At 41.6% G+C, this 27906-nt stretch overlaps 3 protein-coding genes across 3 annotated transcripts; 2 read left to right on the top strand and 1 right to left on the bottom strand.

The window, feature by feature from the left end:
- Positions 1-1027: 1027 nt before the first annotated feature.
- gk5 (glycerol kinase 5) lies at positions 1028-11850 on the top strand. Its single transcript, XM_086172435.1, has 16 exons — positions 1028-1736; positions 1851-1944; positions 2251-2326; positions 2460-2553; positions 2699-2830; positions 3282-3357; positions 3573-3634; positions 3716-3789; positions 4602-4662; positions 5879-6005; positions 6080-6184; positions 6469-6563; positions 6947-7050; positions 7147-7206; positions 7782-7915; positions 9401-11850. The coding sequence occupies exons 1-16, from the start codon at positions 1611-1613 to the stop codon at positions 9571-9573; spliced, it is 1593 nt and encodes a 530-aa protein (XP_086028561.1). The 5' UTR covers positions 1028-1610; the 3' UTR covers positions 9574-11850.
- Positions 11851-12532: 682 nt separating this feature from the next.
- Positions 12533-18286, top strand: LOC147219112 (sodium/potassium-transporting ATPase subunit beta-3-like). The gene is made up of 7 exons (XM_086172465.1): positions 12533-13736; positions 14827-14955; positions 15263-15361; positions 15499-15689; positions 15896-15946; positions 16460-16546; positions 16636-18286. The coding sequence occupies exons 1-7, from the start codon at positions 13625-13627 to the stop codon at positions 16801-16803; spliced, it is 837 nt and encodes a 278-aa protein (XP_086028591.1). The 5' UTR covers positions 12533-13624; the 3' UTR covers positions 16804-18286.
- A 2331-nt stretch (positions 18287-20617) lies between these two features.
- On the bottom strand, positions 20618-27200 carry grk7a (G protein-coupled receptor kinase 7a). The gene is made up of 4 exons (XM_086172424.1): positions 26464-27200; positions 24679-25134; positions 22368-22648; positions 20618-22170 (listed from the first exon to the last, which is right to left on the bottom strand). Exons 1-4 carry the CDS (start codon positions 27058-27060, stop codon positions 21831-21833), a joined length of 1674 nt encoding a protein of 557 aa, XP_086028550.1. The 5' UTR covers positions 27061-27200; the 3' UTR covers positions 20618-21830.
- Positions 27201-27906: the final 706 nt, after the last annotated feature.

Genomic DNA, 27906 nt, shown 5'->3' with positions numbered 1-27906 from the left:
GTCACAGTGGGTGTGTTTCCCTTTACTTCGGGAACTGTGTTGGTATGATCCTCTAAAAATGTAGGTTAATTACTGACAAAGTTCATGACATATATTTGTTATCATAGACATTTTACATATGTCAAGGCAGCATTAATGATTAACTTGAGGTCTTGGGATCTTCTTTTGAAACCTCAGTTCTGGCAACCTTGCCAAGTGTTGTTCTGCATGTCTCCCTGCCTTGGTATGTAAAACACATCAGGATGACAACCAACAATCAAGAAGGGGAAAAACACTAACTTTGCAATTTCAAATTAAAAGTTAATTGGACAGGTATTCAGCCGTCACGGTCCAAATAAAAGAAAAAGTTCAAAGCAAAAATCTGTGAATAGACATGAGCAAAATGCCACATGTTCAGTTCAGAGACATCATCCAAATCATCAACTCTAAGATGGACTGATTGGGACCAACCAGGAAGCAAAAGTCCATGTACAGCTATCAAGCACAAATAATTAACTTATTACGTGTTTCCTGATTCAAGATTCAAGTGTTTATTGTCATATGCACAGTCTGGAAACATGTTTTCCTGTATAATGAAATTCTTATTTTGCCACCCACTGTGCAGTCAGATAGGGAGTGAGTGAGTTAGTTAGTGATGAATAAATAAACAAATATTGCAGGGAAATGTAAACAGTATTTGAAATGTAAACAGTATTATCGAGATGTGCAAGTTCAAGTTGAGTGACGCTTTGAATGTGTAAACTCACTAAGTTCAAGTGCAGGTTGGATGCAGACAGATAAATCACATGAACAATTGAGCTCTGCTTGATGTAAAGTGCAGAATGATGCTGAGATATGTTTATGATTAGTATAGCTGTTCATTTAATCAATATAAACTCGCTTCTTCAAACCATTTTTAGTGTTTATACTACTAAGTTAGAATTCAATGATCTGGTGGTGAATGTGTGGCCGAGTGGCGCACGTGTGTGGAGCTAAACCGGAAGGCTAAAAACATGCACATGACACCGTACTGCGCATGCCTGAAAGATTGAGTCACTGTAGGTGCCCAAACACGGGAAACTATCTGATCATTTGACTTAATAACACTATTATCTCTGGGAGAAAGCGAACACCAATGTGTGTGTATTATTTTCTTTTGTTGTGAATGAATATGTTTTTTAGTTAAAGATATTATGCGTGATTTAATATTTTTTTCGGATTTTGTTGTGTCCTCTGTGGCTAATATTAGCTTACCCAAGACAGTTAGCTTAATTTAACTCGGGACGGTCACATGAGGGTTTCTCTAACGTTTGTTGTAGCCTAGCGCCGTAAAATCAATGTGACAAGGTTTTAGACTTTACTTGGGTGAAGTGACATTCTTGGGATGAGTTGAATTCCCTTCGTTACGAATCAGCATGAGTGGCCGTGTTACGAGACGCCGCCTCTATTTTTGCTCTTTCGTTATCGGCGCAGTGGATTTGGAAGACCGTAACGTCTAATGTCCGAAGGTCGACTCCGGCCCCGCATGTCATAAGGTACCATCGGGTCACACTATCTCAGTTCAGCTGAGCGGAATGTGAGCCCGACATTGACATGGGGAAGATTTGAGGAATCCAGGGATTTCTTCTGCGATGGGGACTCAGAGGAACGGTTTCAAAAAGGAAACTTTCATTTTGTCTGTGGACGTGGGAACGACGTCCATCAGGTGTCACGTCTATGACAAGCAGGCTCAAGTCCGGGGATCATGCTCTGTCAAGGTATTCATCCTCTTCTCAGCTTAAGATGACGAAATGAATTTCAGTTTGAAGTGTGTTTATTTAATTTATTTCATTTGTTTGTGTTGTTTTCTTTTAATTGACCCCTTCATTTAGATTGTCCTCCTGTATCCAGAGGCAGGACATGTGGAAATGGACACAGATGGGCTCTGGAATGGATTTATAACAGTAGTGAAGGGAGCTGTGCAAGGTGTAACCACAAACATTCATTTTCACTGTTTACACTCTATTCTGAGCAAACACAGAGAGAAACTGGCTAGCATGGACTGACACACCATTGATTATTTAGTTACTCGGGTGGAAAATTGATCACTCCAGAGCTGTTTATGTATATATGTGTGTGTACCAAAAGTGTTGCACAGATTTTTATTGCCTTGTCAAAACACACATCAATGATTACTAGCCATCACACGCGTAAAGAGATGTCAACCAACCTTGTTTTCTCTCTCATTGCTTATGTATGTATGTGTGTGCTATTTTGCTGAATATGCTCTAGATTCGGGTGTAAAAATGAACCAGATAGAAGCACTTGGCATCTCTACACAGCGGGGCACTTTCACAACATGGGATAGGTAAACAAAGTAATATGTCTTTGGTATTAAAAAGTCTGTTTCACTGAAGAGATCTCATCATGGAATATTTTTATTTTCCACTCAAGTTTCTTTCCATTTATGTTTCTTTAACTCCATTACCCTTTTTTACTAGGAAAACAGGGGTTCCTTTCCATAACTTCATCAGCTGGCAGGACCAGAGAGCTGCAGACTTGGTAAAATCCTGGAACCGGTCTTGTACCATGAAAGTAAGTCAGTTCCCAACCCATATTACTAATATTTGAATAAGCTGTGTTTTAAGAAGAGTGCAGAAGTAACAGAGATTAAGAATGTTCTGAAATGAGCCAAAGTTGTCAACTAATACAGTTTGGTTTGGTTTCATGGCAACATTAGGCAATCCATGGCATTATGAAAGCAGTCTACATCCTAACCAGGCAGAAACGGTCCCTGGCAGCAAGTCTTATTGTCTTTTGTACACAACATGTCACTTTTCGCCTGGTCTGGGCTCTAAGGCACTACAAACAGGTCTGTATGTTTGGCCACCTTTATTTATCTGAAAAACCTGTTGGCTGTGTGCAACTGTGTTGAAACTATATCAGTTATTCAAAGTACTTGATTAACATTAGAATAATAAAATTACCAAACAAAATTCTAACTGTATAATATATATATATATTATACCCTAAAAATGCTCCAGTAAATTTATAACATTTTTATGTTACATCAATTGATTATTGCCAAAGACGATTAAATTTGTTTTTTACATTTCTTAGCAATGACACTTTACTGTTCCCAAAAGACGAAGATGACTTTGGCCTGAGAAACATGAGTGAAAGTTCGTTTATAAATTAATATTCAGTATTATTTATATCTAATACACACTTTTTTGTAAATGCTACAGCAGCATTTAAAATAATACAAGCTCGATAAATCCCCAGCAAACTATCACACACATCCTGTTCCTTTTCTAATACAGGTAAGTCAGGCAGCCGCTAAAGGAAACTGCTGCTTTGGGACTGTAGACACCTGGCTCCTCTTCAAGCTCACGAAAGGTGGGTTTATTTTCAAAGTGGTGTTTCTGGACAATTCCTTCTCGAAATGGAATGTTATAAAGAAACAGAACATACTTTGTGTTTCCTTGTGTTGTCACTTTGCATCGCAATTGTTGAATTCATTAATCGTGTTTCAGCAAACTTGTGAGAGAGTAAACAGCCGTGGAAAGGGAGTTAGAAGGAAAAATCCTAATCTATCACTTAATCTACTTCAGGAAGGGTCCACGCCACAGACTTCTCTAATGCCAGTTCAACAGGGATTTTTGACTCTTACCAGGTCTAGTATATTAAGTGTTCATCATGTGACTATCTTAGACAGGGAGTGTTTTTCTACTAGTTAATATTTCCCTATTCACAGATGTGTTGGAGTTCATTCCTATGCTCACTCGTTTCCCTGCCACTCTCTATTTTCCCGAAAGTGGAAAATACAAGGTGAGTCAGCTGTGTTATTGAAATTATTTCATGGCCAAAAACAGTTACTACTATTGGAAAAAATTAGAAGTAATGTAACATGCTGGGAATGGCGGCCGGGAAACCATTGGTGGCCATCCATGAGGGAGATCGTTACAGGAACAGGAATAAGTGGGGAGATAAAGATATCCTCCTACCACGAAACTATTCTAATGTAGACTTTGTCTTCATGAACACATATTTCTCATGCAATACAGAATGGTTAACAGTATCATGTTGTATTACCACAGCTCTGTATGTTTTACATTTAATTTTTATTGTATTTTCACCTTAAAATCAATTTAAGGTCTTGATTTTGATATGACATCACTTACTCTGAAAATCAGCACAGATGCACTTTATAGTTGTCGCTCTCAGTTTGGGCAGTGTGATGGTGCACTCACCTGTTTAGAAATTCCAGGATGGTGGAAGTTTTTGTTTAGCCTGATTTTATCATATCATATGATATCATATCATATGCTACAAATAGACTGAGTTCAAAAATCTGTTTTGTTTTTTTATAGTTTTTTTGTTTTTAATGTCTCATATTCAGGAATCCTCCCTCCTTACAGCACTCTGGGCTAGAAAATATGCCACATACATGCTACAGTTGTTTTACACCAGTTCAGCTTTTTTTTGTTTTTTTTCCTTAAAAACATAAATACTGTATATGTATATATTCCCTATATCAGTTTCATTCCAAGAGGTTTTTTGTTTGTTTGTTTTTTTTTTTTTTTTAACCCCTACGTACCAAGCACTGTCTCTGATATGTCCCCTCCCTTTTGACAAACCAGCCATGACTTTGGTTCCACGGACCCATCCATCTTTGGAGAATCCATACCCATTATGTCATTGGTGAGTTGTCACTGTATGTCACACCTTTCTGTTATTTCTTTGATTTTGATAAGAGGCATTTGTTGAATGCTTTACAACTCAATTTTCAATTAAACAAGTAAACTGCTTCTCTGTATCAGGTGAGCAGCTCTTTATTGTCCTTCTGAGAACAAGAATGGCATCATTTTATCTAGACCACATACACCAGGAGAAAATTACAGATCATCTGAAATCCGAATCCTCTGTCTAAATTTCCCTTGCTTTTTGGAAAACATATTTAACAGCACAACACAAGGTCTCCCCTTTTTATGTAATACTTAGCTATACAGCCCATAAATTAACATATATTTGGACCCAAGGCTTATTTAAAGTATCAGTAACCATTTTCCTTTTTTTAACAGAACACTGTTAAACACTGTGTATATCCATATCAGGGGTGGGCAAACTTTTTAGCTCAGGGACCGCATTGAGTTTAGAAATTTGACAGACGGGCCTGGTCAGCACAAGATACGATACATACGATAGCCTGTTGTTAACAGTACATATCAGATTTCATGCACAAACCAGTTTTTCCCTTGTAGCATCACATCTAGCTCGTTCATGTGTGTCAGTATGTCCACAGTAAAGGCTAAATCACAAAGCTGATCTGTCTCATTCAGCTCAGGAAAATTCTCAAGTAGCTCCAAAAATTAAACAATCTCCTGAGCTCCTATATTCATTGATCTAATCATTCAGTCATTCACTTCAAGTATGATTTCTGTACCAATCTTTGGTGGTCCAGATTAAAAAGACCAATGGGCCGTATGTGGCCCACGGGCCGTAGTTTGCCCACCCCTGGTGTGTGTGTGTGTGTGTGTGTGTGTGTGTGTGTGTGTGTGTGTGTGTGTGTGTGTGTGTGTGTGTGTGTGTGTGTGTGTGTGTGTGTGTGTGTGTGTGTGTGTGTGTGTGTGTGTGTGTGTGTGTAAAATGAACATAGCACAGAGCTACTTTTTATATTTTGCTTATCATCTCCTTGCAACAAAGTATTAATAGAGATTTGAATCTAAGGAAAAATGAAAACATTGCTGGAAATTTTGGCAGGGAAATGCCCCTCATCCATAAAACAAGATTTTGAAGTTAACGCAATATAAAGGCTTGATTATAAGTATCTACAATGTTGCTCTCCTGTTTTCAATTTGATGCTGTTTTACATGAATTGCAAATAACTGGATGCCCCCCATCATCACCACCATCATAGGTTGCGGACCAGCAGGCAGCCATGTTTGGAGAGTGCTGCTTTGACGTGGGGGATGTCAAGATTACCATGGGAACTGGTACCTTCATGAACATCAACACTGGCAGCAAACCACACACATCTGTCGCAGGTAAAGCAAAAATATGTGTGTCAGTTACTTCTAAATTTGCCTGTAGAGCACTTTTAACAAGCCCTTTTCTGTAGGCCTGTATCCTGTGGTGGGCTGGAAGATCGGCACCAATGTGGTGTATCTAGCTGAGGGCAATGCAGCAGATACTGGAACTGCCATTAAATGGGCGCAAGATCTGGGTAAGTAAGAAAGCTCACATACAATTGTTTGTCTTTATTGTGTATTTTGAAAAGTAACATTAAGGATAGGAAGAAAAAATAGGAGTACCTATTTTGCGAGGGCCCTCAGTGACTTTTAGCTAATTCTGGGGGATTTTCATGAGCCAGCGGCATGGAGGACTAGTGTAGTCACACATAAATGACAAATATTTTTAACTATAAAATATGTGATAATGGCCAACTTTCAACTGAATAGTAAAAGTGTAAAAATGACCAAAATGTGTTTTCTGTTTGTGTATTTGCAGAATTATTTTCCAATCCTCAGGAAACCAGTGCTATGGCTTACAGCGTCAGAGACTCAGATGGAGTGTGTTTTGTCCCGTCTTTCAGTGGCCTGCAGGTAGATGTGAATGCTATGATACGCAAGCAGAAATATGTGTGAAAACATACCCATTTTTGATCAAATTTCTGCTAAACTGTTTTCACTCCAAGCTGTGTGTCTTTTTTGTATATTTTTCACCCTGTAATATGGCAATGTGGTCTTTTTTTTTTCTCTGCTCCCATTGTGAACTGGCTTTTGTAAGTCTGTGTCTTGAATGTTTATTGCATAGAAGTGATTAGCGAATACCTAACTGTTCCTTTTTATAGCCATTTTGCTGCTTGAGATTTCTGGAAATATCTCACTCTGTAGATGCACTCTAGCTGTTTTTGAACATTTACAAGCTCTGTTCTTCAGATGGAGGTATTTGATCTGTTGACATGTTATTCTTAAAATATCTATAGGCTCCTCTAAATGACCCGAAAGCTTGTGCTTCGTTCATGGGTCTTAAACCTACCACCACCAAGTGCCACCTGGTGCGAGCCATTTTGGAGTCCATTGCTTTCAGGTTAGTCAATTTAAAGGAATGATGACATTTTCTAATGAATCCTCTTTGATGTGCACTTTTACAGTCTTGATTTTCCTTTTATTATTTATTCTCCAGAAACAAACAGTTATATGAGACAATGTTAAGAGAAACTCACATTCCCATCACAAAGATCAGGTACAGTTTCTTTTCATTTATGATGATCATCTGTAGGCATTGGCAGAATATTACTACAAGGCATCTATGGGTGGCTGTGTTATAATCGGTGATGCATTGAAAAATTTGACATATTTCACGGATAATGAAAATATTTTATAGCTGTGAGAACACTTTATGTATCTTGCATATTTTACTGTTGTATGATAAAGGCTGTAAAAAATGAAAGCATGTGTTTTGATTTTTTTAAACACTGGAGGGGGATGTTGATCTTGGGAGCAATGCGCTGAACATGTGCAGAAGTCAGCCACCACTGTCACTGGTCAGCATAAAGTCCTGCGCTAATGCCACCCGAGCTAAACAAATACTTGAATGTAGTGGTGCATATAGTCTGTTAATCTATGTTGGAATTGAACGTGCATGAGAGCCGGAGAAGCCACATTTAATGTCCTAGCTAAGAAGCAAGTGGACGTGTTCACAGTTTTCTTCTACCAGAGCCAACTTGTAACTTACTGGCGATAAATTATAGGCATCAATCTCTGATGCCCATTCTATTACAGTGACTTGCACCGTTGCTTTCCACCATTCTCTTTCAGGGTGAATGGCGGGGTTTCTTCCAATGATTTCATCATGCAGCTCACTGCGGACCTGTGTGGTCGTAAGCTGGCCAGACCTGAACACCATGAAATGTCATGTCTGGGTGCTGCTTTTGTCGCCGGACTCGGAGTGGGTAAGCAAAAAAAAAAAAACATGCTCACTCAAACTTGTGAAATTCCAATGAATATTTAGTATGTCGAGCATGTAAGTCATTTGTATTATTTTTTGTCAATTTTTTGTCTTTGCTAGCTTATAGTCAAATATTGTACACCAAGGCATCTTAGATTCTGCTGCTCCTGTTTGTCGTTGAATAATGAACTTACATACTTTATATTAGTGGCACAAGGGATTGCGCTGGGGTGTTGGAGCCAATCCTTGAGATAAGTAAACTGAGCAGGAGAAATGATCTTAGCGTGGCACTTCCTGAGATAGCTCCATCCTGTTGCATACAGCTAAATGTGTGTTAGAATCTATTTATCACGGACCAGAGGAAGAAACAGCTCTGTCAGGCTGACAGACTTATCCTCACTGTCACTTTTTATTTACCCTGTTACTTTGCGTTTCTCTAAAAATACTGCAACATTTGGCTGTGACAGTGTTATTTGAAAAGTTCTGATCAAAAGTCCTATTTTTAATAATGCTTTCTTACTCTGGCAAAAGAAGCTAAATAAAATGCTTCTACCTGTTATGTAACCTGCTTTGCATTTAATTATGGCCATTATGTAATGAACTATCATACATTAGCTGGTGCTTAATCAAATCAAACTCAGATTTTGATATCCCTGTTTATAACAGGCAGTAAGCAGTTGATGCAGGTGACTGATTGATATCATGCATCATGACAGTAGCTCTTTGAGAAAAAATAGCTGTCGGGTGATTGGTCTGCGTCTTACTATATCGCTGGCAATATTTCAGCAGTCAATTGGCAGGGTGTTTTTGTGGCTTAGACAGTGGATAGTTTTTTTTGTTTTTTTTTTCTAGAGGCATATGTCACAAAGTGAAGAATCATGATTATAAATTGCAATCCCTCAATAGCTGCTCACGCCACTGCAGTAAAACTGATCACACTCGAAAGAGAACAAGGGGCATGACAGCTATATGACCAGAGCGTCTTCCTGGAATCTGAGTGACCGTTTATGTTGTAATTCTGTCCCTCAGGCCATTGAGTTCTTTCCAAAAATACTCTTGATGTCGTATTGCTGCCAGTTGATAATCGAAACTTAGGGATCTTGATGAGTCAACGCACTGACTATTAGGTATATTTTTCATACACTGGCCCTGAACTGTACAGAAACATCTGCTGCTACTCTCTACATTCAAATTACATATATTTATGCTACAAAATCTCCATCATCCTTTCACCTCATTACCAGTAGATTGTGTCTGCGTGCGTGCACTTTATTCTTCATATTTTGCTTATTGTGCACCTTACTGTTTTGAGGTGCAATTTATTATTATTATACTTAGTTGATTTCATTTCAACGTAGGATAGTGAGAAACATCTTTTCAGTTCATCTGTTTGTCAAGTACATGTGGAGAAATTGACATTAAAGCTGACTGAGCTTTTTTATCACTATGGTTTCCCAAAATCTTCCTCTTTCTACTGGTGTTACCGCAGGCTTCTGGAGAAACCAAGAGGAGCTGAAGAAGCTGCAGAGGACTGACAAATTGTTTTGCCCTCAAGGAACTCCCAAGGGAGGTCCAGGCTGCTCAAGTCCAGAATACATCCCCGTCCTCCAGAGCTGGGAGAGAGCTCTGCGACGCTCTATGAACTGGTACACCAAGCCATGACACTGGCCACAGACCCCCATATTCATGAAAATGTGAAAGCTGGTGTTCCTTTATGAAACCAACCGCCAGACTGTTTTAAGAGAAACTATCAGCTGCGTTTGTGAAATAATGTCAGTGATGCTTATTAGATCTCTCCTGAAAGAACTGACCTCTGGAGCATTTGCTAAAAAAATATGCAAATCCCTTGATGATGGGGAGGAGCTGCATGGTTTAGCAGCAGCCAGAAGAGCATCTTAGCGAAAACACCAGCACTGATTAAATGAGATACAGTTGAGGTTTATACACTTAGGAATAGTATTGACAGTTGGTGTGAGGCGGGTATGAGACGTGCCACGTCCTTGCGGTTACACAACCTGCTGCCTTCACCAGCTTCAAATGCCAGACCTCACTGGAAGTAATAAGCACTTACTTTAAATTTGATTTATTTTTTTATTCACATTTCAGCAGCTTATGCCTCCGATGCATTTTTAATGTTCATCTGCTAAAGTGCCTCGAATCACGTTTACACTTTTTTTCCACACGGGGGCGCCAGTTGATATTTTTCTAGGTTTTATTAGTATCATGAATTAGACCTCACATAGCAACTACACGTCATCCGTGAGGAAAGACCAATGGATTCATTCCTTCACACCAGATATGATCCATCCGACTTTAGTGAATCATGACCTGTAAACTGCACTGTTTGCAAGGGAAGATGCATCAAAAATTCTTCAAGCTGGTATTTTTAATCCAATTTAAGTTTCATTATTGTTTTGATTCTATTCTATATATGATTTGTTTTGTATGTGGGGTATGTACTTGAAACAAAAAAAAAGATCACATGATAAGTTTATTTTTACTTAGTTATGTTGACTCGTCAGAATTGACCATGAAATCCTTTAGGCAAATCAGGTAGGGTTTTATTTTTGCCAGAAGTTACGTACACAATGAGAATTCAAGTGGCTTAGTGAGGCAAAAAGGGACATTCAAGGGCATGAAATATTATGAAAAGAGGAAAACGTATGAAAGTCTCATTAATGGAATTATTAAGAATTCGAATTTAGTCTCAAAATATTTTTTTCACTTTGGAACTGTTGTTCCCTTTCAATAACATTATGAAGGAGACCTGGATGAAAATATAGCCGCCATCATGTAATATGTGCATTGCTTTGAACATATACACACATTATTTCAAATAAGTCTTTTACCCATTTTGTGGAAATTCGGTCAAAATTTGCATACCCAAATGGAAACTTGGCGAGGTTAATATCCCAAGTTCTGGAACAGCCAGAACCTTGAGTAACCTTTTTGCTGGCCCATAATAGTCAAACAAGTTCCCTCACCTCTCCCCAAGAGCATTGCAGCCCATTTCCAAATGTTTGGATAAACTCGCCACAGTGTTAGCAACTGAATCGAAAAAATACAATTTATTTAAGTAAAACTTGGATTTAAAATGATTCTGTACATTGTTGGAACAGTTAGGCTTGGCACAAGTTCCTTCTGTTTTATTATTCTTTCAGAAATGAAACTTGTGGTGTACATTCTAGAATGTAACTTCTATCTGTACACAATATGATCTAGAGTCTAGATCATATTATGTACACAATTTAGCATCTTGGTATATATAGTTTGCAAGAAAACTGTTCTAAACAGAACCCAAGTCGGGCCTGAGGTTTCTGGGGCTAGGAGGCTGGATCTGCTTTGACTCTGTTTCATACAGCTAAGGGTGCCTCTCTTCTGGGCTTTGAAAATGGTGTAGCAAAAACGGGAACTGTGTTGTGTCTATAGTCTCTTCTGAAACCGTAACATTCACTGTGATTAGAAAGCTGGGGGTTATTTTAACCATCAGCCTGAGACCGGCACGTCTGTACTTAACCACACCCCTGCAACTAAAAAAAAAAAAAAAAGATAGATGTTGATTACAGTGTTACTATAACTGGAACAAAAACTAATTGTGTGTGTGTGTGTGTACACACATGTCCAACAGTTGTGTTTTGAATGTTTATGTGAATGGTCATGTATAGTCTGTTCGCACCTCTTAAGAATTATGTTTAAAATATCACTGCATTTTCAAATGGAAATAATAGCGAAGCACTGCCATTAACACATTGTAAAGGTTTGCATTGCTCAGGCTGGGTCAAAATTACATTTTTGGGGTGAAATGTGAAAAGAGATGGCTATGTGGCCGATTGTTGACATCCCAACCCTTGTTGGGGAAGTAGAAGCAGATACACCTTGTGCAGTCCTGGTTGGTGCGGTGTTAAAAGCAAGATTATTAAAAGAAAAGCATCAACAGCACCGGCCCTGTGGTTATTAGTGTGTTGTTACTGGAAGTGTGACTGATGCGACCTCCAGGAGGATTTGTAGGGCGATGCTGTTGTCTTGCGCCTTTGGGAATCACCAGACACACCAGCGCAGGGGCTCCACTCTCCATTGATGTGACCAGCCTCGCAGCGAGGGTTGCTATGGCAGCTTGCGGATGGAGTGACTGAGAACAAATGGGGTGTGTATTCCTGCTCATGGTGCTTGTATGGTGAAGGGGGCGCTAATTGAGAACGCAGAAAGGGCTTCTTTTCTTCTTTTTTTTTTTTTTTTTTTTGCGCAAAACAATGAGACGATTGTGTGCCCGCTCGCCATCGGAGGAAGAGGAGAAGCGAGCGTTGTGTTGCGTCGCTCAAATCGGTGCAGGGCAACTCCGCCGTCAGGGGGTTGCCTCTCCGCTGTCAATCACAGCTTTCGCACTCAAACCTCCGGCGGCGTTTGCCAGCGGGCTATGCGAGTGTGTGTATGTGTGTGTGTGTGAGAGAGAGAGACGGGTCGAGACCATAAATCAGTAGGCTTGATCTCCCTCTAATCAGTAAAATTGTGTTCGTGTCTGTCGTGCCGCATTGTGTGAGTGGCGGTGGACCCTGCCTTCGCAACAAATTCAATCTGACAGCACGAACTGGATGCACCGCCGACCACCACCATTACCTCCCTCCCCACATACACAAACACACACACACACACCCCAATATGAGCTGAACCCAGCATCGAGGGTCATTATATAACTCCCTCTCCTCGTCGCTCCCATTCAGACTTGCCGGCTCGTTCGGCGGAGTGTCAAAGGGCCGGAAGTTAAGCTTTCGTCTTCCTGTCGGAGCTTCCCGGTCACACCCTGGGGAATTACACGCTAAAAATTTAAAAGCATTTAAAAATAATAACGATCACGTTGGTGATAATAATAACAAAAATAAATGTAAAAAAAAAATGAAATGATAACTAACCATTTACTTAACTTTGTCACATCTGTCTTCGCGAGCTCGCCCTGTCACTCGCACGCGCGGGCTACTTTTCAGCGGTTGCTCGATTGCCATGGCAACAAGGTGCTGGCAAATGCCCCAAACACACACACACACACACACACACACACACACACACTCAGTCAATCAGTCAGTCACAGATAGCCAAGTGTGTGTGTATGTGTGTGTGTGATTGAACACGCGAACCATCCGTGTCTGGTTTATCAGTCACGATTAGCATAAGAACCGCCGGCCGGTTCCCCCTCCTCCTCCCCGGTAGTGACCCAAACACCCCGCAGGTACGTCCCGGAGCTCGAAGCCCGGGAGACGTCTCCTCCGGACGGTGACAGATGATGGCAAAGACTGTGGCATCCTATGGATTTCATAGTTGCGCGTAACGCTGCGGCTTTAACCCGTTCACATCCGCCCGGCTGCACGACATCAGCCGCCGGGTGGACTGCGTGGACGTCACTGCCCCCCCCTTTCCATTTTTTTCCTCGATCCTCACCTTCCCCTTCTCTTTTTTTGTTCTCTCTTTCTCTCTCTTTCTCTCTCTCTCTCTCTCCACACCGCCCACTCCCTCCCAACCATTGATCCGACCACTCACCGCCGCCCCGCCGGCTTCTTCGCCTCATCACATCGCCCGCTGCGCTTTCTTTCCTCTCTTTCCCCCCCCTTCCCCTCTGCGATTTATTTCTTTTTATATATACAAACATACATATTTATATATCAAAAAAACGCTGATCACATTCCGTCAACGCTGATCCATCGGTCGAAGTGGTTCCTCCATCATGGCGAGCACCGAGGATAAACCGGCCAAGAAGGAGAACGCGTCCAGCTGGAAGGACTCCATCTACAACCCGAGGACCGGGGAGGTGCTGGGTCGCACCGCCGGCAGCTGGGGTAAGAATCCACCCTCACTGAGATGGACTTTTTTTTCCCTCCCCAGTAATAAACAGAGGCTTGGATAGCCTCATCTTGTCAGTGCATGAATGGATTTCCCAAACAAAAAAAAAAAAAAAAAAGGCAGCATATTCTAGACTTGATTATCTGTGGAGCATCTCAGGCCTGCCTGTAGATGTGGAGGAGAAGCCTGAGGTGCTTCTGAAGGTGTGCAGGCTTGGTGCTGCAGAAAGCCTGATCAATGATCAATTGTAAAGATTTTTTTTTTTTTTTGTATTGTCTGTTCAGACACAGATGTTTCCTTAACCACGCTGATGGGACTGTCGGTTTATCTAATCCCATCCTTGGAGCGTGTCACAGCATCCGCAGCCGATCCGGCTACACATTTTTATGTAATGATCTACCTACTTATTTCCAGAGCGAGGTAGTAACACACAGCCACCCCCAACCCAACCCCACCCCAACCCACCACACACATCAGCCGGCCCGAATAGGCTTGCGGGAGACTGTCGGGCTGCCCGGGCCCCTGTGCTGCTGTGCAGTGGGATGCTCCATTGCAGTTGCATGGCCGCCCACATTAGCATGCCTGTCAAGGTCAAATGGGATTCCCTCTCTCCTCTTCTCTCCCTTTTTACGCACGAAGCAGGTGCATTGTGGGATACTGTTGGAGAGCAGCGATGGAAGAGGGGGGGGGTGTCCATCCCCTTTTTGGCTGTTAACTCAGAGGGCAAACAGTATAGTGGTGAACCATTTTGAGTCAGATGTTTCTTACCGGTGTGGCTCCTTTTTCTTTTTCCCCCTCCTCCCGCTAAATGAAGACTGCAGTGTCATCCATAAATCTTTTGTGATGTCAAAACTCCGGATAAAATGGCCTCACATATATTACCGAAGGACAGCGTGTGTGTACCCCGCGCCCCCTCGAGCCAAAATGGTTTCTTTGCAAAGCGATTGCACACTCAACTTTCATCCCGATAAGGAAGGGGAAACAGAAAATGACTGTCTGATCTGTGGCTGAAGCCGGTAGTTAATTATACATAACGGTCCTGTGTCTCCCTTCTCCTCCATGTCTGTTGGCCCACCTTCTCTCCAGCCCTTATCCTGTTGTTCTACTTGGTTTTCTACTGTTTCTTGGCCGGCTTCTTTGCCCTGACCATGTGGGTGCTGCTGCTCACGCTGGACGACAACGTGCCGAGGCACAGGGACCGGGTCCGCTACCCAGGTTGGTGGCCCTCGACGCTCGACGCTGCGAAGGAACACCGCTTTCAGCTAATTGGCACCATTTCTCTTCCAGACATATATTATTCATACTAGCGCCCGATGAGATGCCGTCACAGTAATGTGCTACAATGAAGCCGCTCTTTGCTTCGATCTATTTTGAAGTTTCTTCCTGTGTGATGTCAGCAGCGATTGCTCAACTATGATTTCAGTCGGGCTGTAATGCAATACGAAGTCGGATAATGGCCGCGCATTGCTTTTTCTCCACTTAGATAGCGCCGCCGCTTCAGTCTGTTTGCTTTGTTTTGCAGGGCTAGTGATCCGTCCAGAAACGCTGGACATCTCCTTCAACAAATCCGATCCGTCCAAGTACGATAGCTACATCAAGCACCTACACACCTTCCTGCAGCGTAAGTTGGCATTTCCCAGATTCAAGAGCAACAAGAGCCAGATGTGATAAATCAAACTGCGTTTTCCTTTACCCCTGATCTTTCCACATGAGTCTATCTTGTGCATCAAGTCTATCTGATGTATCTTTTCGTCCAAGCGTACAACGATACCCTGCAGGAGAAGAACGAGGACTGCCCCCGCGGAGAGTATTACTTGCAGGACAACGAAGAAGAGACAAAGAAGGTGTGCCGCTTCAGGAGGGACTACCTGAGTCTCTGCTCCGGCCTCTTCGACACCACATTTGGATATTCTGAGGGGAAACCGTGCGTGCTCCTGAAAATGAACAGGGTAACATCTCCGCCCTCCTCTCTTTCTGAGTTCAGATCGCTTTACTTCCCTTCTTCAGGGTTCTCTCACTCTTCAGATGGGTTTCTAATCTAAAGCGATCCCGAAAATAGATGACTCGTGTGATTAATTCCAATTCGGGTTCCTCAAAAGCTCGAAACGTTCTTTCTTCAGTTCTCTTTACTTCTCGCTTCGTGTTGTCTTCACAGATCATTGGCCTGAAGCCCTTGGGGGACCCCTATGTCAACTGTGCAGTAAAAGTAAACCCCCTTTTTTTAACTACACAAGTCCAACTGTCTTGTATGTTTACCTTGTTCTTTTTATTTCTTCATAAGAAGCACCGGTGGGCGAAACAGTGTGACAACTCTTTATTTCATTTATTTTTTTTGTCCTTCTAGTTTTTTGTCTGATTTTTTTCTTCTTCTGCATGCCGTCACTGATGACTTTTAGGGTAAGATGATATGTTAAGTATGAGGATAAGGCCAGTAAGGACATTAAGACATTTTAATTGTTTTCCCGTTGCCTCTAATTGTACCCAATACATTTTCAAGCCATTTTAACCCGATCAGCCAACACAAATACCCTCCGATAGATTATCTCGAGTACTGCCTGACTAAATCTTTCCCCAAAACAACTCAAAGGTCATTGTTGTTGTTGGGTTCTTTTTTTTTTCTTTGTCACATCCTGTTGTGTGGTTTTGGTTCAATGTCATCCAATAAAATTATTTTATCAAATTTAAAACATAGACCTACATTTTCACATTCTCTTTGCAGAAAGAGCAGCCCGTTCAAATGCAGTATTTCCCAAATAAGGGGAAATTTGACAAGATGTACTTCCCCTACTACGGCAAGAAAGCCCATGTAAGTATTTGCCAGGGGTGAGATTATGCCGCTCAAAGCCCGTCACTCCGAGTCCTTATTGACAGGCTGCCTTGCTTCTCCCGATGCAGAAGGATTACGTGCAGCCCCTGGTGGCAGTGAAACTGCTGCTCACCAAGGAGGACTACAACAAGGAGCTGTCGGTGGAGTGCAGGGTAGAGGGCTCGGACCTCCTCAACAACGACGAGCGGGACAAGTTCCTGGGTCGCGTCACCTTCAGGATCAAGGTGACAGAGTAGGGGAAAAAAAAAAAGAAATAGGCCGAGGAAAAGGAGCCTGATATGGAGGCTGCCCACATTCGCTAAGGATATACCATAGAAAAATAAAAAGGAGGGAAGCGTCAAACCCATCTCAAAGACAGCATTCGAGATGTGGCCAAATAGTACAATGTGGATTAGTTTGGCTTCCAGTCGGACAGCCGGTTAGAAATCGAATGTTGCTTTGATGACATTTCTGACCCTTCTTTCCTCCGAAATTCCTTACGACCTCCTCAATGATCCCACCAGAACAAGATACAGGCTCCGCTCTGCTCCTCCTCTATCCCTCCATCCACACACCTGTTGCACTGCTCATTCCACACACACACACACACTCACACCTTACTTCGGTTTTAGTGGAGATGTGACTAGGTGACTCATAGCCATTGCGAGGAAGCCATGTGGGGCCACCGCGTTACTGCTGATACGATTTTTAATTTTTTTTTGTCCCATCTACCTTTACTTTTAATCATCCCGCTGTCAGGAAGGCTGCATTGTCCTCATCTCCCCAGACGATACGAGCAATTGTATTACTGCTGGCGATGAGAGGGTTTTTATCTCGCTGCATTGTTTAACAGAGAAAGTAGATCATTTCCAGCACATTTTCAGAGTACTCACATATTACGTCACAACATCTTCATAGGAACGTATGTTGATAATCAAATATAGCCACTGTATCCCTGTATATGAGATGCCAATTACAAAGTCCCTTTCTACATATAAATACATAGTGATCCTTATCATATTTAGGGAACTATAGATAGATCTTTGTGTTGTGGTCCAAGTCGCCACAACCTAGTCTTGTGCCGTCGTTTGTCCGTCTGCATGTCTGTCTATCCGTCTGTCTGCCCATCTTCCTGTTTACTCACCTCTCCATTGCAATAGCCAACGTGTGGGTGAGCCCTCCAGGACAAAAATGAGTTGCCGCTCCACCTCTTGGGGTGCTGCATATTGATGGTGGTTGAGGCGAAACGCAAACGCAAACACACAAACACATACACACACACACACACGCACGGTACGGCGAAAATGGTTTCTAAGGTGGAGAGGCGCTGAAAAGCATTGCAAAATAAAAAAAAAAAAAGTTCACTGTAACTATGTACTGTATATCTTTACGTGATCTGTATATCTATCTGAGTCTAAAAGATTGTTTATTAGTTTTTTTTTTCTCTTCTCAGCCTGTTGATCTGATTGTCTGCCAATCTATTACTCTTCAATGTATATATATATACACTATCTACCATATTTACTTAATTCACATTGTATTTTTGTCACAAAACACAATGTCTGTGCACTGTAAAGAAATAATTTAAGCAAAGATTTACAGGAAATTATCTTATTCAAAGCTATGTTTACACCGTCTTAAAAGGAACCCGCATTTGAAAGAACAACTTGTAACATCTCTTCAGGGTGCCTTAAGACCTGACGAAATAAATTGTGGAATAAAAGTGATTTTGAAGAAAAAGATTCTCAACTGTTTTTTTTCAGCTAATTGTTTTCAGGAGCTCTTTGACAGCTGTCAAGTCAATTTTACTTCGAAATCTTAGAATCACTAAGGCCTTCACCTCGCAGGGAAAAAAGAAAACACAGAAAATTACATAAAATAAAATATTCTATTAGAGTAAACAATGGGGAGATCTCCAGGAGAGCCTCACAGGACGGAACCCTCGCCCGGGATAGGCAGACTCGCTAAAGATGCCACAGGTTTGGAGACAAAAACAATAAAACACATCACAATACATTTAGGACAACAGATGGATACGTTTGAATTAATAATCCTACGGCAAGTTTCCCAAAGATGAGCCAAATCGAGTGTCACAACAAAGCCCTGAGCCATGTGTCTTCCTCATCTCTGAGGAGACGCCCTCTGGCTCCATCTAGTCTAGAACGAACCAAACACGATATCAGCAGAAGATGTCATGTGATCTTACAAGGTCGTAGGTACCGAAGCAAAATGTTTCAAATTAATTTGCAGATTTTCTGCAAGAAAGTCAGCGTATCATCTGTACATGTTGCAAATTTTGAAACATAATTAGTTTTGTATGCAAAGCTTTTATAATTTAGATTCTAGTGGTAAGTCGACAGGCTCTAGAAAGACTTGGTGAGACCAGAGAGAGGATGATTTGCTCTTCTCTGACCCTCAATCTGTCTCGCTTTTGTTGTAATAGCTATCCACTGTCACATGAGGACGCCAGAAAGAGGCATGGAAAATACTCTGGGAATGTAGGGTGCGGCTGCGGAGAGTCGAGTTGATCCCATCTAATTATAAGACACTAGTATTGGTATCTTGTGCTTCATATTACAATATTTACAAGGAATTATATAGGGGAAAAGGCAAACTATCTGTCAACTTAAAGTAGCCTTTCATTTTTTTTAGCCACTTTTGTCTTTCTCACAAAGGCATTTAGCAAATAGCAGAGACTGAACCTTCATAACCTGAAAACAGAAAAACGATTGATCAAAAAGTTTCAAGTCATTCAAGTGACATGGAAAATAAAAGAGACACATTACAGGACTGTCTCAGAAAATTAGAATATTTTGATAAAGTTCTTTATCTTCTGTAATGCAATTACAAAAACAAAAATGTCATAAATTCTGGATTCATTACAAATTAACTGAAATATTGCATTCCTTTAGTTTTTTTAATATTGCTGATTATGGCTTACATCTTAAGAAAACTCAAAAATCCAATCTCAAAATATTAGAATATCATGAAAAGTATTTTGTGTTTTTTTAATTGCATTACAGAAGATAAAGAACTCACAATATTTTAATTATCTGAGACAGTCCTGTCATGTAAAACCTACGAATGCTGTGAGAACATGATTAAATTTTATCATAGTATTTGTCGATCATATTATTGCTCTGATATGAAAAAGCAAGGCATGTATTTTTTTACACAAAGACACTTATAAATTAGGTAAATATTGTACTGTAGCATGTAATAGGCGTTTACTTAATAATTACTTGGCACCCTCCTATAATTTATCATGACGATTAACCTGTGCGAGTGATTAGCTTAAGTATACTTATGTGTCTATGTACGCAATAAATTGGTAACTGGGTGTTACCTGACGTCACTTCAAAAAGTCAGATCATTGTTGTTTTCTCTTGTTTCCCAGCACCTCCGTCCTAACCAGCCCGCAGTGATCAGCAGCTCTGTCCTTCCCTGTCAACAGAACTCTCTCCCCAAGCCCTGCTATATGTGAGTTAATCTCTCGAGGTTTAGCCGGAGCAAGATTCCACCTTGTCCTTTAAGCTCTTGCTGTCCTTGAGTAGCAGCGCTGTTAACAAACAGAGATGGAGATGAAAAAAACATACCATATTGATCTTTTAATCATTTCACCTTCTCCTCAGCATTGCACTTCAGAATTCCAAAATGTATGCCCGCAGTCCAGAGGATTTAGATGTTCAAAATATGTCGCAACGCAACTTTTCCGCCGAGCATCGTGGCCATCGAGTTATCGGCTCGCGGCTCTAGCAGTTGCGCAGTTTGACAACCTTATGGGATTTGAAGCTGGAGATTTGACGAAGGTGCATGGATAACGCTGGTTATCTCCTTATCAGCTAAAACATGAACTTGCCAACGTTCACTGGGCCCGATGCTCCTGACCTGCTGTCGGTACCCCAGGATGGATTAATGCGATCGATAGAATCAGGTTTTCCTCAGCGCAATTTTCCTTCCAGTTGCAAAAAGGCAAGAAAACCTGAATTAAAAAATGAAACATATGACCTCGGCGAGCTTATGAATTCCTCTCAAATCAGAGAGAAGACACATTTTAAAAGACATATATTTCAACTTTATTCAAATGATTCAAGTAAGTTCCTGCTTTACATCTGATAAATCTATTGTCGCATAAATAGCAATTTATCTGGTGTAATATTTACAATTACGTGTTATACAATTTACATTTATGTCTTTTTACCATTAACTGCCAAAACTCAATTCTGCACAAGACCTGGAAATGTCAGACATTTTGGAAAATTATTATCCTGAGTGAAGAATAACAAGTTTCTACAAAACTGTATCACCACAACAGTGCAACTTCTCTCAGGATCTAGTTTGAGTTATTCAAACTCATCTCAAACTAAGATAAGAGCCCTGTGTTTCAGAGCCAAGGACAGGGAAATCTGCACATTACCCTCTCGGGAATTTATCGTGCGACTCCTCTAAAGTACTCCTCTCCGTCCGCGGCTGCAGTGACGGCACGTGCCTGTCATTTCCAACGTCCCGGGGCATCAGAGTCCGTAAGTCAAAGGTTGAGCCTCATAGCACCAACAGAAGAGGGACTCATTGAAGAGGTATTTGGTATTTATCTCCAAACTAAATCCTGCATTTGCCTTTGTAGACATATAGATTAATTTCTTTATATACAGTATATACACTTCCTTTTTATAGTTTTTACAAAATTAAACTACTGGTTGGACAGTAGGTGTAGATCTATGCCTGCGGCAAATAATACAATTTGAGATAAACTCCTACTGTATCTGGTACATGATAATAAAAAGCACTTTTCAAACAGTTAGACCTTTTCTGGCATCAGTATTGACAATGACAGGGTGGGAGGTGCTATAAATACCATGACCTTTACACAAACCGCTGTCAGCAGCCCACTTAGTCTTAGTTCCGAATAAGGTTTACCGTTGATTGAAATGTGCTGATTATACTCTGTCAACTACTTATTTACGAGCCGGTGCAATATTCCCTGCACGAACGCCTCAGCTCATTCTTCTACCGCTACGGTTGAATGGAGACTGAGAGCGGTCATGTTGCTCCTGAACCATCCACAGATCCTCCACACTTTCCACTTTGCCTGAGGCGAAGTGTATCTGCAAATCGTCAGTAACCTTTGGAGATCAATTTTACATCCGCCTTCAGCCGCCAAAGCTGCTTGGCTTTTTCCCCAAAACAAAACCCATCCTCAACAACAGTCTTTGTGTGCATCTGACTTACAACAGGAAAATAATATTGGTTTTGTACGGTAATATGATGTCTAATATTTGGCTTCTCACAGCAATATACATGTGCCGGATTTTTTTTCGTCATCCAGATCACCCCCACCCTCTTTCCTGTTGGGATCATTGAGCTCGTCGAACAGTCCGGTTTCGATCATCTCCTGCTGCCATGGGATAGATACAGCTCCTGTGCTAAACTCCTTGAAGAATTTATCATCTTTGGCATCAAACTCAATGCCCTTTATCTCAGAGAACTCTGCAATGTCACCTGTGTCTTTGGCATAGACCACATTGGGCTTGGGCACCCACGGAGGATCCACCAGCCCGGCCTCCAGGCGGGGGAAGTTGATGGTTTTGAACCATGGGTGCTTCCTGGGATCCTCCATGTTGTTCCTGCAGAGGAGAGTAAAAGCGTACGTCTTTATCACACTTTCAGAACAGCGATTTTGCTTAAAGGTCAGGATTTCCCGGGCAGTAAGTTGGGGGTTTCTTCCATCAGTCCCATCATAACGCCAGGGATGAAAGTCTTGCAAATCACGCTGACCTTCAAATCACGGGGGCTGCTAGATGTTCTTAGTTGTAGGACTTACTTGACGCCCAGGCGCTCCTCCATTTTCTTCTTGAGGAACTGCTGGACGATGTCCTTGGTGTTGGCGTCGAAACACTTGTGCTCCCACTTTGGTTCCTCGTTGAGAATACGACGCTGCACCTCTTCTTTCTCCACCTTCTCCTTCTTGCTCTCTGGACCTTTGAAAGGCGTATAACCTGCCACCATCTCATAGATACTGCAGCCCAGGGCCCACCAGTCCACTGAAGTCCTGTAAGGAGTCTTGTTCAGAAGCTCCGGGGCCATGTAAGCTCCGGTACCAGCCTGAAAGGGGGTAGAAACAGGAAAAGAAAAACGATATTTTATTTGTCTTCAACCCGGAGGCCTTTCGCCGTGTCACAGTTGTGGACGGATGAGGTGGTTGGTCAAACTGACAAGCCGGTGACACAAAGGAGGGGAGAAAGAAGAGAAGAACCTTCTTTCTCCACTCACTCTTTAATATTTACCGTCACTGTCACTGTCTCTCGCACTATCGCTACGTGCTCCTCTGCCCCCCCTTATTCAGTTAGTCCCTCTCCCTGTGTGACCCCACCTGCGGTCTCGAAACCAGGAGCTTAATCCTAATGCTAAGCCTGCTACCTGTCAAGAGTCATGTGCGTCTGCACTCCGGCAGAATTCTCCAGCCTCTTATATAAGCGCCGGCCATTTGTGGGTGTTGTAGTCGCTGGCAAGAAATACGTGACAGGTGACCAATACACAACGTAAATTGGTTTGAAACTCAAACCCGAAACCAGAGGCGGTCCCTGATCGATGCAGTTACTGAGCCATCTTTCACAGAGCAGATGAGGTAATGCCCGGCTATTATGAAGACAGTAACACACAATGTTCTGCTATTTAGTATCTAGCCGGTGAACTTGAACTTGGAAAAGCATCCATTAAGCTGTCACATTTGCAAGGGGACCAGACACTGTGTCATTTTATACGACCGGATGGATCTTTTGCATCCACTTTCAGGAGTGTTGAGAATGAGACACTGAAATTGTTCCGACCAAACTAAGGATCCGCTTTAAAATGTCCAAATACTTACTAACCCCTGCTTTAATACCCTCTGCTCCCGGCAGCTTTTCATAACAAAGCTCACTTGTAATTAGTCTAACTTTACGGGTAGGTTAAGAACCACTAAACAATGGCTTACAGAGGCAAAAAGCCATATCTACACTTGTAAAATATACATGTGTGAGTATATCTTGGGATGGTTCAGTTGTTGTACAGTCCTCTTGTTTGCAAATGAACCTTTCTAAACATATTTCCACTTTTACCTGTATCTGTCAATCTAATAAGGGACAGACTTGTGTAATGCCTGCAAAGAGGATTAGCGGACCAAAGCCAGCCCAGTCACTTTAGCTGGCTGAGGAGCATCAGAGAACTGGATAATGAGCTTACTGGACGTTCATAGAGGCGGGAGCCCTTTGCTACGGCAAAGACACTCTGTTTCAAAACTCCTCATCTTTTTCAGGTCATGGGCAGCTTTGTTACAGGCGAGCTTAAACACACAGAAGGTATTTTAAGACAGAAATGGATGTTCTGAAAGTAAACTGTGAAACATTTTCAGATATGTGATAAATGTATGACGTGCCTATCGATCTGGTGTGTCTTGATGTCGTGTCTGCCTTGCACATCAAATAAGCATCGACAAAAATGGTAGAGTCACCACAGAGCAATGCAGGTGCAGAATTATCTCAGAGAAAGACACTGAGGCCATTCTTCAAAGGATAAAGACCGGCGGCACAAGGAGACCTCTGGAAGCTTATTGCCGAGAGAAGCTTTCTTAATGGTATTATTAGTCACTCAGACCGGCGCTGGAACCTCTGAAAGGACCACACTTTCACAAAATAGGGACCTATAAATGCCTTCTATTATCCGACTGCCAAAGGATCAGATGTGTTATATAATGGATTCAGAAAATTAGCGGACAAGATCTTTTAAACAATCCAGTAATCCCTGTCCGGATTTAAAGGTAAGAGCCCACCAGGATTGACAACATGGCCGAGAAGTTGAGTTTAAAGTTTTAAGCGTAGCTTCGCCCTTAGGTAAAGGGATGAAGACGAGGGCTCACCAGGATCATCTGCATCAATCTAAAGCAGGGCGGGATGCCTCCGCAGCCTTTTTGTGCATGTACTTGATGTTTACAGATGATTTAATAATCAATGTTTCTTCACTTTCATCAGAGATGTAAAATTTTAAAGGCGAAAAATTGTGCAGCAGGTTAGACTCTGTGCCTTTGCGGGAACAAGAACACATCAGCAGCGCAAAATGGTCATCTGAAAATCATTGGTTCGATTAGATCTACTCACCATCTGGGTGACGGACTTCGACGGCACGATCTCGATGGCCAGACCCAAATCTGAAAGTCGACACTGGCCTACGCTGTCCAGCAACACATTTTCTGGCTTCATGTCACGGTACACGATATTCATCTCGTGCAGATGCAGAATCCCGGTGGTGATCTGCGCTGTGTAGTGGACGATACGCTTCATTTCAATGCCCTTGTCCACACCTTTGCCATCGTAGCCAATGTTGTAAATGTGGTACTTGAGATCTCCTCCGTTCATCAGGGTCATGACGAGGCACAAGTGGGTCTTGGTATCATAAGCGTAAGCCAGGTTGACCAGAAACAAGCTGTTAACCTTCTCCAGAATCTTTTTCTCCAGCAGGGCCATTTTCTCTCCACCTTTCTTTTTCAGACGTTTTTTACACAACTTCTTGCAGGCGTACATCTGGCCTGTGTTCTTCACCTGAACAGCACATACCTGGAAAAGCAGAATTATTTTTTTTTGTCTAATTAGTTCCTTTAACCAGTTTTCTAACCGCTTTTTGTATCATTTTTGCACCGATGTATCCTCTTAAATTTGACAACCCACTCAAACACATTTAGATCAAGAAACTGTACATTGTAATGGCTTTACTCATCTCTTTATACAACTACACTCACAGCAGGAACTGATTTTATGTGATTAGTAATCACTGATGAACCCAATCCTTACCAAGCACATGGATATTTTAGAGATTTCGTTTGATAGCTCTCAAAATCTCATGAAATATAGAGTCAGGCCATCAGTGGAACCAGATTAAATATATAGTAACGTGTAACATGTTGCTGACAGCTTGCCTCCTGTCTCATGTACATCTTTAAATTCAAATTCATAAAACTTTATCTGTCCACCGGGGACACAGCCATCAGAAAACATTTACTCCTAATGTGGGTTCTAGAAAGAGAGAGATTTCTATTTGCACTCTGCATTAAGCCTCATTAGCAGTAAAACATGAAGCAAATAACTTTTGAACTCCGTGCGAGACTTTAAATTTACATTCAACTCACTTTTAAGATTTTCCCTGTTGTCTAAAATACTATTTTAGAAAAAAAAATTGCATTTCCATTTTTGATCATCTATCAAAAGCGTTTATGGCAATGAGCTTAGGTACTCAATCTTGCAGCTCATATCTTGACGGAGCCTCTCCATAAATCAGAAATGGGATTCCTCAAGGCATTGTTATTAGCCCTGTGTTATTCATAGTTTGCATCAGCATTTTAACACAGCATTTTGTGGTTTTACAGTGTATTTTCCAATGAATCATTGCTTTCAAAATAAGCCAAATAATGACATACAATGTTTGACAGAAACTGAGCAGTGATCTTTGAGCAGATGCACAGGATTTCATATTACTCCTGTTTTGTTTTTTTACCCCCAGTTTCTTTGACTTTTCCTCAAATTTACTTCAAATTTCTCTCCTTATGTCAAATCTATTGTTTCTAAACTTGTCGCAATCCTCACGGCTCTGCGATTATGATCCCATATCCAAGAAAGTCTTTTCCTTTAATTCAATTCTGATCAATTAATCTCAATCTCATGTTAACTCCAGAATATAGAAACCATTCTGAAGAGACAAAGAGCTCACAAAGTCTCTGAAGCGTTTGACATCGATGAAAATTGAAAAATGGATGTTGATGCTCCTTTTTGAAATTTAAGTCTACTTCACTTTGTATGGGCCGTTCTAACTGAAGGCCCTGTATTATCCACATACACCCCCCCACACACACACACACATTATAATACATATAGATGTGTTTGGAGTCTTACCTCACCGAAGCCTCCCTTCCCCAGGGTCCTGAACTCATAGAAGTATTTGTCACTGATAGGCTGTTTCTCATATTCCTTCCACTGAAGAAATTTATCAAACATTGGGCTAGTTTGGTAATCTGTGAAGGGTTTGCCTTTCAGGTATTCTCTTACGCCCTCCTGGACTTTGCCTTTCATCACTTCCTCAAAGTTGTCATCTTTCACGGCCTTACATTTCTCAGATGCTTCTCCAGTAAGAAAGGACAAGAAGGTCTTGGAGTCAGCTTTGCAATACTTGTTGATAATGTTCTGACGCGCCTTGTCTTTCGTCGCACCTTCGGCCAGATCCCAATCATAAAGCTCATCCAGGAAATCGGCGGCGAGCTTAAACTGGGCGTTGTTTGCCAAGAACAGGCGGAAAAACTTCTTGCCGATCGGCTGTTTTTCACAAACCGAAGTAAAATCCTTGTCAAGTGAAGCCCTCACTGCGTTACACTGCTCGGGCTTGGGAAGAGACAAGCTGCGACGACGCTTTTTCATCTCCTTGTCGTCGCCTCCCTGGGCTTTCAGGTAGGCCGTGTTGGCCACCAGGTTATCCAGTCCCCCCATGTCACACATCTTGACAGCTGTATGTGGTCTGTCCCCCCTAAGTGACTGAGTTCTTCAGAGGCTCCCCAGGGAAACCCTCTCAGTACAAGCGTGGCGTCTTTATGAAGGTGTGCGTCTTTGCGGGGTCAGACTACAAATGAGCTCTTTCGTCCAGCCTTCCTGCAAACCAAAGACACACTGACACACCCAGTAATTACTCATTTAGAATTAAATACTAGGGAGGGATTTTGGCTTAAGGATCTTTGTGTGGTCTATTCAAGGATGCTGTGCACGGAAAGGGAATCATAAGCGGGCTCTGTCCTAAGAGGCTTTGTAGCCCTTTTATATTTGTTCACGGTGCTCTCAGTCGTCAGTGACAGTGGTCCGGTTGCCTCTGTTGACTGTGCACCGAATGGAGGGTGAAAGTAAAACATCATTTCTCCACTTTTTGCAACCTGGTCTCAAAGAAGCAAACCGTCTTTTGTACTTTCGGGTATTAACTTCCCTTCCCTTTCATTCAGGATATAATAATACATATCATGTATAAATCTACCTCTTTAGAAAACTTGTTGAAGAAATTAAATGCATTAGAATTTCAATTTCAAACTGCAGGGTCTAGATCCATTCAGAAACTGACCATTAAGACAATAAAAAAAAACATTTTTTCTATCATACCTAATATACACATTTTTTAATTGCATTTTTGATTCTTATTTCATAATCGTTTTCTTGCTTGAACCATATTTTCAGTTTATCTTAGACATTAATAATGTCTAAGATTTTTCTGTCAATATTTTTGAATTTTTGTATTTTTTCAATAATGTAGGACAAGAATTCTGGCTCAAACCACAAGGACTCCTCCAGTGAGTTAGTGGA

The sequence above is a fragment of the Fistularia commersonii genome, chromosome 25 (assembly GCF_037954325.1).
Source record: "Fistularia commersonii isolate RoL2024-O1a breed Wild chromosome 25, RoL_Fcom_v1.0, whole genome shotgun sequence".
NCBI lineage: Eukaryota > Metazoa > Chordata > Actinopteri > Syngnathiformes > Fistulariidae > Fistularia > Fistularia commersonii.
This window is presented reverse-complemented; position numbering and strand designations above follow the sequence as displayed.

Excerpts from the sequence above, each read along its gene's own strand:
- LOC147219112 (XM_086172465.1), top strand. The coding sequence starts at position 13,625 with ATGGCGAGCACCGAGGATAAACCGGCCAAGAAGGAGAACGCGTCCAGC. Across the intron at positions 14,956-15,262 it reads GGACCGGGTCCGCTACCCAG|GGCTAGTGATCCGTCCAGAA; the intron begins GTTGGTGGCCCT and ends TTTGTTTTGCAG. Across the intron at positions 16,547-16,635 it reads ACTACGGCAAGAAAGCCCAT|AAGGATTACGTGCAGCCCCT; the intron begins GTAAGTATTTGC and ends CTCCCGATGCAG.
- grk7a (XM_086172424.1), bottom strand. The coding sequence starts at position 27,060 with ATGTGTGACATGGGGGGACTGGATAACCTGGTGGCCAACACGGCCTAC. Across the intron at positions 25,135-26,463 it reads GGAAGGGAGGCTTCGGTGAG|GTATGTGCTGTTCAGGTGAA; the intron begins GTAAGACTCCAA and ends CTGCTTTTCCAG. Across the intron at positions 22,171-22,367 it reads GAGGAGCGCCTGGGCGTCAA|GAACAACATGGAGGATCCCA; the intron begins GTAAGTCCTACA and ends TCTCCTCTGCAG.
- gk5 (XM_086172435.1), top strand. The coding sequence starts at position 1,611 with ATGGGGACTCAGAGGAACGGTTTCAAAAAGGAAACTTTCATTTTGTCT. Across the intron at positions 1,945-2,250 it reads AGTGAAGGGAGCTGTGCAAG|ATTCGGGTGTAAAAATGAAC; the intron begins GTGTAACCACAA and ends AATATGCTCTAG. Across the intron at positions 7,916-9,400 it reads TGTCGCCGGACTCGGAGTGG|GCTTCTGGAGAAACCAAGAG; the intron begins GTAAGCAAAAAA and ends GTGTTACCGCAG.